The sequence below is a fragment of the Aedes aegypti genome, chromosome 3 (genome assembly GCF_002204515.2).
Source record: "Aedes aegypti strain LVP_AGWG chromosome 3, AaegL5.0 Primary Assembly, whole genome shotgun sequence".
NCBI classification, from domain to species: Eukaryota; Metazoa; Arthropoda; class Insecta; order Diptera; family Culicidae; genus Aedes; species Aedes aegypti.
The window spans coordinates 176,817,421-176,832,855 of NC_035109.1; the positions used below are offsets into that span (position 1 = coordinate 176,817,421).

General features: G+C 38.8%; 1 protein-coding gene across 18 annotated transcripts in view; it reads right to left on the reverse strand.

The window, feature by feature from the left end:
- Positions 1 to 15,435, reverse strand: part of LOC5573606 (bromodomain-containing protein 3) — an 87,239-nt gene that overhangs the window by 11,182 nt on the left and 60,622 nt on the right. For 17 of the 18 annotated variants that reach the window (XM_021850521.1, XM_021850523.1, XM_021850520.1 and 14 more), the window contains 2 exons: positions 13,074 to 13,144; positions 3,976 to 5,696 (listed from right to left, as the gene is read on the reverse strand). In XM_021850521.1, coding sequence (XP_021706213.1) covers positions 3,976 to 5,696; positions 13,074 to 13,144 — 1,792 coding nt within the window. The remainder of the gene's footprint in view (positions 1 to 3,975; positions 5,697 to 13,073; positions 13,145 to 15,435) is intronic. The other variant, XM_021850531.1, reaches the window with a different exon arrangement.

Genomic DNA, 15,435 nt, shown 5'->3' on the forward strand with positions numbered 1-15,435 from the left:
CTTTGTAAAAGCAAAAAGGGTATATCACAATAGTTCTAAAAAATGGACGCAGTGATCTCACACCCTACAGAAGAAGGAACTTAAGCAACTGGCTTCTGATTCTAGATCAGTCAGGTGAAAGGTTCTTATAGTGAAAATATCCCACTTAACACCAAGCATTAGAACATCGCACGTTTTCTACTGCATATCAACAATACTGATGCGTCATTGCTTATATTAGTCAAATTACCGTAAGGACGCCATTCACCGCTCATTGAATTATTTTTGAGAAAACTGAACATTTTTTTGCAATAAATGTTATCAACATGTATTAGCACATCAAAATGGATTGTATTAGAGTAAAATTCAGATGATTTTTTCTTATATTTTTTTATAAAAAAAATTTGGGACTGTTTAGGGTGGTAAACATGAGTTTATTTATAATTTCAACTATTGTTATAAATAGGGCTTCATACTTGGGATGACCGGTGAATGGCGCCCGAAACATGTATCATTGTCATAGGTTTTATTCGGTACCATTAAACATTTATAACGGATCAATATTTTTTTTACTAAAAAACAAATGTTTTGTCTTTCCTATAGCGCAAAATGCTTTGTGAAATGTTGAAATGCTGTTAAATGAGCGGCGAATAGCGTCCTTACGGTACAAGAGCTGTCGAGCAAAAGATCATAAACGCTACATTACAAATGTGTCAATGCACTAATATTATTTTATGAATTGCTTGCTTGCTTTATAAACATTCTTGCATTAGTTCGACTATATCAGAGCCTTTTTTCCATTTTAAACTACTTTAATGGTAGGTTTACGGCAATGCAGCTGCTTTATATAAGCAACGATATAATGCTCCATGGTTACTTGGGGTAGGATTGAGCTCCTAGAAATAATTGAAGTAGGATGCAGAACCACTTGGGCACTTCCATGATTCACTTTGGCATTAGGGTTTTTTTTCGGCCGAACTGTCAGAAACTGCAATAAATAGCGCTTCAGTATGACGCATGTTGTGTCCATATATGAGCTCTGTAGCTGTACCCCACTGCCGAATTGAACCAAAAGTGCCAAAAATAGGATCCTATAACAATTTTCGTAATGGATCATTAAAAAAACCAAAACGAAAAGCACAATGAACCAAACTAAATGAAAAGCATAGATAGCGCCACCGTAGTCTTGTGTGTTTGAAACGTTTGAAAGAACAGCAATGCTGTCACAATTCGAAATCCTATATACGGTGACGCCGCTGTTTTGATGTGATGAGTGCTGAAAGAATTGATCCATTGCAACTCGGTGTAATATTAGATTTTTTCAGCATTCGTCGTATTTATCCAACTAGGTTGGTAAACGGCTGGGCATTGCGTACCATTGGTACCTCGTGTACATGAAGGAATAAAATAGACCCCTCTGTGCGGTCCTTAGTGTCCTGCCCAGAAACTCCTATCCCTACCTCCTCGTGGTACTGGCCGGGGTACGAGTAACCTTAGGGAAGACCGGGTAACCAATTCCGGCGGGAGCTTTGGTCGTATGCTGACAGGGAAGGGATAGTTTGCTTCTCTGTACTCTATGTTAGGAGCGGCTCACACCAGCGTCTGTTCCTCATGTTAGAGGCTAAACTGCTCACTATGACCCCCGAACATTTAGGGGGAATGGTCCTCCGGAAATCTAGGAGGTTGGTGTTAGGCCCTGCATACCAACCGTAGAAATACACCAGCACAGGCACGTCAACGAGAGAATACGGACCAGAACAATCGGCAAAGACCACAGCGACGGAAATGCACTAGCGATTGGAAACGCGGTACGTGGAATTGCAAATCTCTCAACTTCATCGCCTATAAGCGCCCATCGGCTGACGAACGAGAACGGCCTACGACTGATAGATTTTGCCGCCTTCAAGAACATGGTCATTCGTAGCACCTACTCTCAGCACAGCACCTGGAGATCACCACAGCAGTCGGAATCACAAATCGACCACGTTTTGATCGATGGACGGCACTTCTCCGATATAACTGACGTCAGAACCTATTGTGGCGCTAATCTAGTGATGGTGAAACTGCGTGTTTCTGTCATCAACAATGTACGGTATCGACGACCGCCTCGGTATAAACTAGCGAGACTGGCCCAACCGCAGGTCGCCGCCGAATACGCGCAGCATCTGGAAGGAGAGTTGTCGGAATGGGCGAGCTTGGCGAAGCCCCTCTTGAGGACTGCTGGAGCACCATTAAAGCAGCCATCAACAACGCAGCCGAGAGCATTGTCGGGTACGTGAAAAGGATGACATGTAACGATTGGTTCGATGAAGAATGCAAGCCGGTTTCGGAGGAGAAGGATGCAACGCGGGCTGCAATACTGCAGCAAGGAACACAACAAAACGTGGAGCGATATAAAAGGAAACGAAAGCAGCAAACCTGCCTATTCCAGGACAAAAAGCGTCGCCTTGAAGAAGCGAAATGTGAAGAAATGGAGCAGCTGCATCGTTCACAAGAAACGCAAAAGTTCTACGAGAAGCTTAACGCAACCCGAAAAGGCTTCGTGCCGTGGGCCGAAATGTGTAGGGATAAAGATGGAAGCACCTTGACGGACGGACGTGAGGTGATTGAAATGCCGTGAATACCAAGTCCCAAGCGGCTTAGAGCTATGGAAAATCATGGACGAGTACCGTTTTGACTCATATTCCGAACACTTAAGGCCAATAGCGACTTCAAATGCATCTGATAAGCATAAATTAGCTGATATTTGTGAATATTTTAATTTCTTCACAAAGTCTAACTGTTAGCTGTTGGGTTTGCTAATGAAATTGTTTATATAAACTTGTTTAGTATTGTTTTTACTCAAAAGTATGGAAGAACATTTTGATTCAAATGCCGAACAATGTGTTCATTCTGTCTCATATTCCGAACACCTTGATTCAAATTCCGAACAGCACGAATAAATCATATTCAAATGAACTATTTTGCAAATAAATTCATCTCAGCTAGTTCTACTGGACTCGAACTAGAGAATCATCACTACTCCCGAGGTATAAAATATATTGTTAGACGTTAAAAATGAATTGCAATTGACTGCCATTTCCTTGTTAATTGATGACATATTTCAGCGAAACATTTCAACCAAATCGCCATACAAAAACCGAGTGTTCGGAATATGATTCTGTTCGGAATTTGAGACAAAACGGTAAGCTCACAAGACTAATAAGAGCAACGATGGACGGTGTGCAGAATAGCGTGAAGATTTCGGGCAAACATTCCAGTTCGTTCGAATCCCGCCAGGGACTTCGACAGGGTGATGGACTTTCGTGCCTGCTGTTCAACATAGCGCTAGAAGGTGTCATGCGGAGAGCCGGGTTCAATAACCGAGGTAGAATTTGCACAAGAACCAGTCAATTTGTTTGCTTCGCGGATAATATGGATATTGTCGGCAAAACATTTGGAACGGTGGCAGACCTGTACACCCGCCTGAAACGTGAAGCGACAAAAGTTGGCTTGGTGGTGAATGCATAAAAAAACAAAGTACATGCTGATAGGCGGAACCAAGCGCGACAGAGCCCGCCTAGGGAGCTGTTTTACGATAGACGGGGATACTTTTGAGGTGGTTGATGAGTTCGTCTACCGTTAAGTGCCGTAATTCAGCGCAGTTAAGGAAAAAAAGGATTCAAATGGTTAATTTAAAATTATTATTGTGATTTCATTGAAAAAGTTCACTTGTTAAAATTGTCTAATCCAGCGCATTTTTTAAACGCTTTTTCTTATTCTGCGCAGAAGAATGCCTAATTCCGCGCACTGGCGAAACCATCAAATTCACATTATTTTAAATTTAAGGCAGCATCCATTCATAACGCAACAAGTTCTGGAGAGCGTGGGCCAAAATCGAAGTTTGAGGGACACAGCCATGGACCGAGTAAATGACGACGGCGTAACATCGTTAACGAGGTTTTATCAAACTAATTAATGTAACGCCAAGTAAATAGATAATAAGCAAACACTTACCGCCCGTTGTTGATCTCCTCTTGTTTGACCTTCTGCTGTTGCTCCTGCTGCCGCTTGAGTTCCTTTTCGGCCTGTTCTTTCTGCGAGCGCTTCAGCTCCTGCTGTTGCAGAAACTTCTGCCGGTCCAACTTTTCTTTCGCTTTATTTCTAAATGCCTGGAACGTATCCATCGCTGGTTTCGGCTTGGCTGAGGTAGTAGTGCTCTGTGGCGAACCGGCCGCTGCCAGCTGAGACCACGCACTTTTTAGGTTCTGATCGTGACCCGACGCTTTGAACGAATGCGGAAAATTACCCTTTACGTCCGGAGGCGTACCGCTCATTTTCTTGTCGTTGGGATTCATCAGCAGGTCTTCGATTGGCTTGGGAGTTAGCATAAATTTGCCTTCTTCCTTCTTTGGTGCCACCGCAGCACTGGTGCTACCTCCCGTCAGATCAATAGTGCGATCGTTCAAATTTGGATTGTTCTGGTAACTAGACGGTCGCATGAAGTTCTGTAACGGGTCAAACATGCCGACATTGCCCAACATCGGATTGCTGTTCGCCATGGAGTTCATCAGCATTTGACTCATTCCGACACTGGTTGCAAGACTTCCCATTCCGTTCAGTGGTCCATTGCCATTGAAGTCATTGTTAAAGCCGTTATTGGAGTGCACCATCTGGTTCTGCAAATGTGTCATCATATCAAGTGATGGTAGTAGATTCGCATGGGCCTGCAAGTTGCTTGCGGAAAACTCGTGTTTGAGGTCGTTAAGTAATGTCAATCCCAAAGCCGTCGGATCACCCTTTTCGAATGAAGCCAACGAATGCTCCAGTGGATCCATGAAGCTAGCCATTCCATGCACCTGTGGGTTATTTGCCGGAACACGCCCCGTTGGTAACTGAAGGGACATGTGTCCTGATTGATTCACCGGTTGTTTGCCTAACGATTGATTCGGAAGCTGAGTTAAGGGCATTTGTTGCTGCATGCCAGCGGTGGCCATGTTGGCGAGACTGTTGATTGCCGCTAAGCCAGCGGATATCTGCGAAGTAGGTATGTTAAGCGCATTGCTCATACCGTTGGTATTACTGGACGATAAACCATTATTACTAGGCTGACCCAGTTGGGATTGAGATTGTTGTTGGTTGGGCTGTTGTTGCGGTGGCTGTGTAACATTGTTGATGTTATTCATACTATTACTGCTAGTGGACAACAAATTGGAAGGTAACATTGTTGTCGTATTTGGTGACGGTGTTGGCAATGGAACTTGGTTGCTGTTATTAGTATTATTGTTATTGCAATTGCTACTGTTGTTACTTAGACTGTTATTCACAACACCACTGCTATCGAGTAATGCCGATGATGGTAGGCTTGACTGTGAAGTCGGCTGAGATGTTTGCGATAGTATGGGGGTGGATTGTGCCGTTGGAGCGGTTGTGGTCGTTTGTGCTTGAGGGACGACATTCGGAGTGGACGTTGAGGTTGGAATCGCATTCGGGATATTTGGCGTAGTAGGACCAGCCGGTATCGTTGTCGTTAAAGCTGCCGGTGTCGATGAAGGAACTACGGATGGAGTTGATGGGGTTTGGGACGTCACTTGGGGTGCAGTAGCAGATGTAGATGTAGTCGACGCAGTGTTAGGAAGGGAAGAGTTACTATTAGGAACGGTGGATGGCACCGACGACACTGCAATGTTCTGTGCTGTGGTGGTCGCGGTATTGGTAGAAGTTGTTGCAGGTATTGTCTGTTAAAGATGAGAATAAAACAAAAAAGAAAAACCAAACGAGCACATTAGTCTATGAGCCGCCCAAAGAACAGAAAGGCAATTTTAAAAGTGACGCGAATAGACTTTTCAAGATGCATATGACAGTAGGTTTATTTTATATGTACAGTGACGGACAATATAATTATCACTTAATTAATTCATTATCGAACGTTTTGTATGAAAAATTGAAATACATGCAAGGGCAATGACAATAATAATAATAATAACATCAAATAAAAATGGATAACATAAAAAGCGTATTTTAGCATGAATAGTATCTTATACGTTAAAATGGGGTCTCCCCCCGCTTGGGGGTATCGCATGTTCGCTACATACGGAGGGGACACTCCCCCCGAAAATATAATAGAGAGAATGTGTGCGGATGCCGAGTCCTGGAATGCAGTAACTACGACTGTCACTCACAATACGCTAGAATTGCAACGCCTATGGCGCGCCGATCAAGAGTTGGCTGCAGATGATTAGCCTTGCCTAGGCTAGTCCCTAGTAACATTGTTAAGTCAGCAAGGAGTAGCAGTTTGCCTAAGTCGCTTCTGTTGCATGTGTTAAGTACTATATGCACTGGCTCCTCCCCTAAGAAATACCGTAAGGTGTTTCAGGGGAGATAAGTATCTGAGGGAATGAAAAATTGCTGAAAAACATAAAAGTCGTTTTTTTAAACTAGGTTTCTGTCGCTTACACCCCTTTGCATCTATCTTATTTATTCCACTTAAATACGTCGGAGGTATTGAGGTAAACAAAAGTGAAGGAATTGTTCAAATCGGTTGTCCTTCTCAACCCAACTCGTGACATACTAACACCATTCCATTTTCATTCATATGGATTAGTTCCTTTTGTTACCCCATTCAAAGTATTACAGTTTCTAATATTTCATTTTTTTTTCTTCATAAAAATGAAAGATTCACTAAAGCAAATAAGTTTAAGGTGAGGATCAAACAAGGAAATATTTCGAAACATTGCCAATCGATTTGGAACATTTCTATGAAGCTTAGTGTAAAAAAGTAAACTACTTTTACAAGAAATTCAATAATTAATGTTTAAATGTTATTTGTCCCAGATTACAAATGATTGATGGCAATATCATCAACCATATCAACTTTCTACGACTGGTTTTTGGTGGTTTATAGATTTAGAGCTTGCAATCAAAATTGTTTTCCCGGTGTCGACTAAATTTTTCAAAATAAAATTCCCTGACCTTCCAGTCGTTTTCCAGAAAAAAAAAACTCCAGATCACTGGTTTATTTATACCGAAATAAGTACCATTTGCACAATAAGCTACATATCCGACGATTTACATGATCAGAAACATTTACTTTACTGAGCTATACATGTCAAATAACATTCTTGAGCGATTACTCAAGTTAATATGTATGATCAAACTGAGCAATTAAGTGCCCATTAATTTTGTAAACTTGTAAATCAGTATGAACAAAGATGAACTACGTCAGTTATAATTTTCCCTTTTTATTTTTTTAACTTGGGTTTTTCTTTTTCTAGGTAAACTTCTAGTAATTGCCTTGGAACTTTCTTAGAGAATTGCTTCAAGGAATCCCACGTAGATTTCTCAGCAATTCCTCTTGAAATTCTTAAATATATTTTCCAGATATTCGTTCAATACTACTCCATGCACTCGTCTAAGACTTTCCCTTGAAACTTCTTATCTCCAGAATTCTCTAAAAAATGTTGGAGAATTTCTTTCAGTCTTGAATGCCTTCATTTGGATTTTCGAGAATTAGTTCAGGAATACTTCTAAAAATATTTTTAGGAATCACATAGATTTTTTCCAAAAATGTTTTCCCTTTTTCTCAGAACACGTTCGATCGTTCTTCACGATGATTCGTTATAGGTAATTTATTTTAGTTAATATTTTAGAATTCCGATATGAATTAATCCTAGGGTTTCTTCCTGACAGATTTATCTAAATATTCTTAAGGTGATTATAAAACGAAGCAGCTTTACAGCTCTAGAGAATCTGACATCCGTTCGCGTTGAAAATTTGATGGTTTGGTTACACTCTGGTGATGATCAAACGATCAAATTTTCAGCTCAGAGCGCTCTTTAGACTAGTGCTCTTGAAAATTCCAGGTTTGGCTTCGTTTTGTACTCACCTCAACGTAATGCTTTCAGGGATTGAATAATGCGCTTATAATTAATTTAATTTTGAATTATTTATAAGAATATTGCTAAAATGTCTGCTTTTCAATGATGTGTTGGATTCCCAGCAAAAATCGAGAAATTTTTAGAGGCATCCTAGAACTGCTGAAGTTTTTTGGGTATCTTTTCAGAAAAGAAAAAGAAAACTGGGCATATATATGAGAAGCTCCTGATAAAAATCCTGAAGAAATGTGGTATTATCTGAATAAACTGTTTTCAACAACAACCTTAAATAAAAATCAGGAAACATCTTATCCGAGGAGTTCCTCGAATATCTTTTTTTTTATTTATATTTTCATGCTGCAATTCCACATCAACTATAAAAAGAGTAAAAGTGTACAAAAGGTTTAACCGAAAAAAATGTACCATCATCAGGAGCACAAATCTAGGAAACCAAACAGTGTTACGAGCTTAAAAATTGATCGTAGTATTTTTTTCAGAATAGATGATTTTTTAATTCACTAGATTTATGCTCTTCATATATTGAGATACGACTTTTATTCGTCTTCACTGTTGCTGCTTTTTATTCAAGAAAATTTGAATTCTGAGGCAGTATCTAGGCAGTAAAGTACAGTTTACTCTATTATGCATAAGAGCATTTTCTCAATGGTGAACTGATGTTTTGAAAGATTGATTACCCTCCATATTTTGTATTGAATGTGAACATCATGAATATTAACTATTGTATAGCAATTAGTCTGATCGATATCTTTACAGACAATCAACTCGTTTGATGTTGTAGTATTGATACTTTTTCCCTGACCTCAAGTAAAATTCGCTGACTTTCCAGGTCAACATTGAATTCCCTGACTTTCCAGGTTTTTCCAGATAGTCGACTCCCTGGATGACCATCTCGAATTCCCGGTTTTCCGTCTTTTTTTCCGATGGATTCAAATTACCGTCTTTTTCCGTTTTTCCCGGTTCGTTGGCCACCCTGGGCATCCCCATGCTCACACTCCCTGAGTTACCTTCTCAGGCGTTTACAGATTTCCCCCTTGTAGAAAAAAAAATACTTTAAAGGGGGTTTTCCCTGCTTGACATAATGTCATTTGGCATAATATCGTTCGGCATAATAATCGTACGGTAAATTTCGTAATTTGGAAAGGATAATACTGCAGTGGTACAGTAATATCCGGGATCATAAGATGCATCATAAAATATGTTTGTGTATGTATGTTATGATGTAATTCCAAAAAAGCTTGTTGGATAGAGTAGTGTTTGATCTGTTGAATCTGTTGCATGCTCCTTTGTAGGCGAACGACGGAATTCGGATCAAGTATGTCTGGTTCGCGTTGTGCGGAAGAAAAATAACAAAGCATGGAAGTAAAAAAAATGAAAATTGACAATAGTATTTGATCGGTTGTATGGGGCATTCGGCTAACAACTTTGGAAGTGCTCATAAGAACACTAAGCTGAGAAGCAGGCTCTGTCCCAGTAAGGACGTAATGCCAAGAAGAAGAAGAAGTTTGATCCGTTGAATCTGCTGTATGCTCCTTTGTGTCCGGTTCGCGTTGTGCGGGAGATAAAAAAACATGCAAGTGAAAAAAACGAAAATTGACAGTAATGTTTGATCTATTGAATCTGTTGCATTCTTCTTTGTGGACGAGCCGCGGAACCTGGATCGTGTATTGTTCGCTTAGCAACCGGTATGGCCCGTCCGTGTGTATGCTCACGTATTCATTGCAAATTACATGTTTATCGTTTACCAAAACGAATCCTTTCCCATATCCAAACACCCCGTGTTTTTTTTTTGTGGAAGTGCAGAGGACTAGTAATACGTCAACCACCGTCAACATTTCCTCCCATCCCCAAATTGTCCTGCATAGCTTCTGTTGATTCCCTGTGTAAGTACAGCGGTTCTTGCAATAACGGAGTAGCAACTGCGGGAGGTCAATCGTTCTCATGCTTATGTTCAATTCCAAAAGAGCTTATTAGATATTGGTTTCTTTGAAAAATGAAGATACTTCTAAGTATGTCCTATCAATAACTGACATCGAAATATACAAGTAGTTTATCAGCACCTCTTTCTTTAATGCCAAAAACACACACAAATTCAATTCAATGTGTTTCACAATTATGCCAAATGACGATTATGCCAAACGACCGTGGACCCTTGAAAGGCACCTTTTCTTCATAATGGCGGCAAGCCAAATGACCTAATGCTAAATAAGATAAGGCTAAATGACCCTGACTGAAAAAATAAAACATAAAATAGTTCGTTTCACACTACGCCTTTATGGTATCATTTTGGACCACTTAACATATTCTACCTGAACATTCGAGTAGAACACAGTCCAATTCAAATTCCTCGCTGAAGCTTCACAGGCTTAAGGTGAAGATGAATCGAAGCCAAACCTCAAATTTTCAAGAGCACGGATCTGGAGAACCGAACATCCGTTTAAGCTGAAAACTTAATCGATTGGTCACTCGCTGGTGGTGATCAATCGATTAAGTTTTCAGCTCAAACGGGTGTTCGGTTCTCTAGATCCGTGCTCTTGAAAATTTGAGGTTTGGCTTCGATGCATCTTCACCTTAATGCTTTCGGGACGAAGCAGCACACTTGTGCTGGGCATGTTTGTTTGAAACACCTCATTCAGAGCCGTACTCACACACTCTTTCTCTCCGTTTTCAATTATCTATAGCCAATGAGTTGCATTAAAACCTTATGAAGAGTACAATTCATTCTGAAGCGTTACTACCTAACAAAAGTAATTTGTACATGAAGGTGATAACTGAGCAATTTGTGCATGAAGGTATTATTAGAATGCATGTATCATTATACATATATTTTTAAAACATGTACTGGTTGGATATCTATCGAACTATATAAACAAAATTTAGACGAAATATTTATTTAACAACGAAATATTTATTTAACAACAAAAATATTTTTAAAATCAAAAAGTGGAGTTTTTGATTCCGGGGTGAAGTTGATCAATTATTGCGATAAGTTTCCTAAAATGAAGAGGTATGCTATTTACTAAATTTGAGGTCACTGAATCTGGATCAATTTTCAAAAATCTTACAACTTAATGATATATCGGTAAATTTTAAATTTGAATGTTGTAAATTACAGAACACACCACATTAAACGCCTAAAGGTATGCAATTTTCTTTTAAATTAGCAACACGCGCACAAAAAACACACTTTTTACTCAGAAAGTGATTGTTTATTCACAGTGAAAACTCAAAACTGTATTCACAGAACATATCTGGAATGTATAAAACAGTTTATTTAAGTGGTGTCTTGTCAATAGCCTTGTCAATAGTCGATTGTTTGGAGAAGAACCCTTCAACAGTTCATCAAACATTTCATAAAAAATCTGTTTTTCCATGGTATAATTATCTTGAATGTCAAACCGAACTTAGGAACATCAAGAGTAGCCATCAGGTAATACGACGTCACAGAAATTGTGCTAATCGAAATCGAATCATAGCTCTCTTGACAGTTTATACATGTGGGTACGTGAATGATCAATTTCTCCCCACTGATCAACTACACCCCGTATTACGGCACCGACTTAAGTCAGAGGAGACTTGTTGATAGAACAATATTTCCTGGATTATTTTAAGCAAGATGTTCTCCTGAACGATTCAAAGAATGTATTCGTTCATAGGTGAGATTTTTACATTCCTATTGGAGGTTTTTAGAATAAATTCAAAAAATATTCGCGCTATGTTATGAAAACTTTAAGGTGACACGCATAACCACTAAAATGGCCCGCGTAAATAGGACCTGATTTAGATAACTCGGCATTTATTCCAATGCTTAAACTGCCTATAACTGCATATTTGCGACCCATGCTGAGCTGAGGGTCGTGGGCTCGAATCCCGCTGGTCGAGGATCTATTCGTAAAGGGAATTTTCTCGATTCCCAGGGCATAGAGTATCTTCGTTCCTGCCACACGATATACACATGCAAAAATGGTCAACCGGCAAAGAAAGCTCTCAGTTAATAACTGTGGAAGTGCTCATAAGAACACTAATCTGAGAAGCAGGCTTTGTCCCAGTTGGGACGTAACGCCAGAAAGAAGAAGATACGCTTGTGTGATATTAAACGCGAGCAATTATAAACCCTTTCGATAAACTTACTGAAATATGTGAGATGATTCTAGAAAATTCGAAAAAAAAAATGATGTTACAAATATGCAGTTATGGGGAGTAAAGTGATGAGGCATTTCCTTAGCATTTTTTCTTACATACAGTCATTTCTGATGGTTTTTAGTATTGCTGTTTTTCGTTTGACATGCAAAGTCAGTCTAACAGAGCTTCAAATGCGGTTACACAAAGTAACCAAAGGATACTAGCAACCATAATCCGTATCACCGCTAACCTAGCAAAGAAAACCAATCTTTGACTTTGCCTTCCTTGTTGAAAATCTAACCGCATTTGATATTTGCATTTCAAACGCACACAGCTATGTTTTCAAAATTATTTTATTTGTTTTTCATTGTATGCTGTATGCTTGAAAAAAGCTTCACGACCTTCTTAATTACTAGTTAGCAATATTACACAATAACGGAGCCTTCCTTAGCCCAGTGGTTAGAGTCCGCGGCTACAAAACAAAGCCATGCTGAAGGTGTCTGGGTTTAATTCCCGGTTGGTCCAAGATCTTTTAGCAATAGAAATTTCCTTAACTTCACTGGGCATTGCATAGAGTAACATCGTACCTGCCGCACGATATACGAATGCGAAAATGTCAACAAGAAAGCTTTCAGTGAATAACTATGGAAGTGCTCATAAGAACACTAAGGGACTTTCCTTAAACCAAGCCATGCTGAAGGTGTCTGGGTTTAATTCCCGGTTGGTCCAAGATCTTTTAGCAATAGAAATTTCCTTAACTTCACTGGGCATTGCATAGAGTAACATCGTACCTGCCGCACGATATACGAATGCGAAAATGTCAACAAGAAAGCTTTCAGTGAATAACTATGGAAGTGCTCATAAGAACACTAAGGGACTTTCCTTAAACCAAGTGGCAATTTTTTTTTGGCATCCACATACTGAACATTAAGAAGGGATTTTCGCTCACGCAAACATACTAATAACATAACACAAACATGCAGGATGGTACTGCTCGGTGATTGTGGATAAATTAAGTCATAATGAATATGTAGCAAAAATATCAACAGTGAAACAACGTAGACACTGATTTTTCTTTTAGCTTAAACTACGCACACTTACCGGATTGGCTGAGGGAGTCTGCAGAGGTGAAGTCGAATCTTTCTTCTTTTTCTTTGGTGGACGACCAGATTCTGGAAGCAAATTAAACGGATCATTTTAATCATCGATACACGCAACAGCCGCTCCTATCGCAGAGTACTTCACAGTGATAAATACCTTAACCAAAAATAGAGAATCCACCAACTCGTTCAACAAATTTCCCCATATCGATTACAGCTACACCACAAAACCATAACATAACCGTGTCGACGACAGCCAGCAAAACCGAGAAGAACGCCAAGCCAATTACGAATCAGTTAAAGTTGAGATTTCTTTGGTCTTCCGCGGAATAAAGAACATGCAAATCGATTTAAGATTAAAACATATCATTCGTTTTTATTTGTTATATATTTTCTGTACCTTTTGTTGCTGTAGTTGTTATAGTAGATTTTGTTTAATTTTGTAATAAACTTCAATAATTCTTATGATTACTTTCTGTTTCTTCTTTATTTTGTGTTATGGGTATGTTAATAATTCTTCTTTTTGCGTCCGTATTCAAAGTCGGTTTTTGTAAAATTGTATTCCACTAACTTGTGAATTTTATTTGTAATCATCATTGTTCATCTGCCTTCATCGAATGGTTAGATCCATTTGCAGAATATCTGTACTTTTACCAACACATAGATTTTGTTTAATGACGATTCTTATTTAAATAGCTGATTTTTTTCTGAAACGGTGTTTGCTTCTTTGCGTACCGCGCTATATTGTAAAGTTTATTTATCTTCATTTAAATAAGAGAACTTCTTAGCCACTAGTTGAAAAGAAAACAAACGGAAGGATACACTTACGTAAAGCAATAGGGGTTTCGTTACCATTTACTGAATCAGTTTGTCTCTATGAATGCATTCTCTTGAAGAATATACGTTTTTGTATTCACTCACGCATCTTACATCATTTTCCGTAAATTTTCAGCTTAATTAGTGAATGGTCATATTGTCATGCAAAATGAATGGCCCTTGAAATGTATTTCCAGTGTTTTGTGTATCACACTTGACTTAAAATGTGACTTCTACCGGAAAACGTCATTACGAGCAATAGATCCCGGTATTTCTCCGTAACTTTAAGCAGCTGAAGTTGAATATGATTATTCACCTTCTGTTCTTGTGGAGATATCTATTTCTACAGTTTTCAATCAATAAAAATCTTAACGAATATATCCGCGTTAAACTCTGCTAAACTAGCATATTAGTACCAGGAAGAAAATAATTGATAAATATAAGCATTTTAATGGACTTTCTCTATCTACGGTTGTCGCCTAATATGAATAAAGCAAAATATATACTCGGACGAAGAAAACCAAATCTTGCACTATTGCGATTGTAGACTGTCTTATGCTTTGATCTGCACTTTTTGATCCCTTCCCAGTAAATACAGAAAACAAACGGAAATTAAGGGAAACGTAAGGCTCGATGAACGAAAACTATTGCTGTCAATCATTTCGTTTGAAAGATTTTCCTTTACAAGGAAGACGAAATCTCTTTTATGTACACTGTTTATTTGCTCCAAATAGTAAAGAAAAACAAAGAACACAACTTTTTCATGTGCAAACAATGTGTAAGGGGTTTGGCGCCGCCGACAGCCGAATAAATAAATCGAATTGCACTTTTTCCGTTATTGTAGCAATGTATCGTTTACCAGTTCTATAACTCCTGGTGCGCGCAGTCAGTTTTAAATATGTGATATTCGCAAGCCGAATTCACTTTACTCTTCACGTGATCTTTTCATCTTTCCTTCACAAAGCTCGTATTACACCACAGTACAATAACTAAAGTAGATTTTTCTTGCATAACGGTCACATTAGTTTCCATCGATGCTGGCTCATACGAAAACTGAATGCCGTCGTTTTTGTTACTAGGCTTTGACGATTTCATCCGACAAGTATGCTTTAATTGAAAACTTCTTTACACATTGTCTGCGGTTTTTAAAGTTTAATACATAAAACAGTATCACTTTTGCTACAGTCATTTGATAGATCCAAAACTGAATAAGAACATGAGAAGAAAAATCAAAATATATTGGTCTCGATTGCTTTATCTGCTACATCATGCGCTGGGTGTTTGGATTTTGATGATTACTAAAGTTTATATATTGTTTTTGTTTCAATACATCTGACAGAAATGTTGTTCCCTTTCATTTAATGGCTAAGAAGTGCTTTTTTTCGTAGACTACACTTTCGTTGTAATACGGACTCCAATGTTGAAAAGGATGAGTGTCCCATTGTGAAAGAGATACATGATCATGGACAAAGCAAAATGGATAATTAAAACATACCTTATGTAATCGATCGCTTATACTTCGCTTTCTTTTAATTAAATTGCTGTTC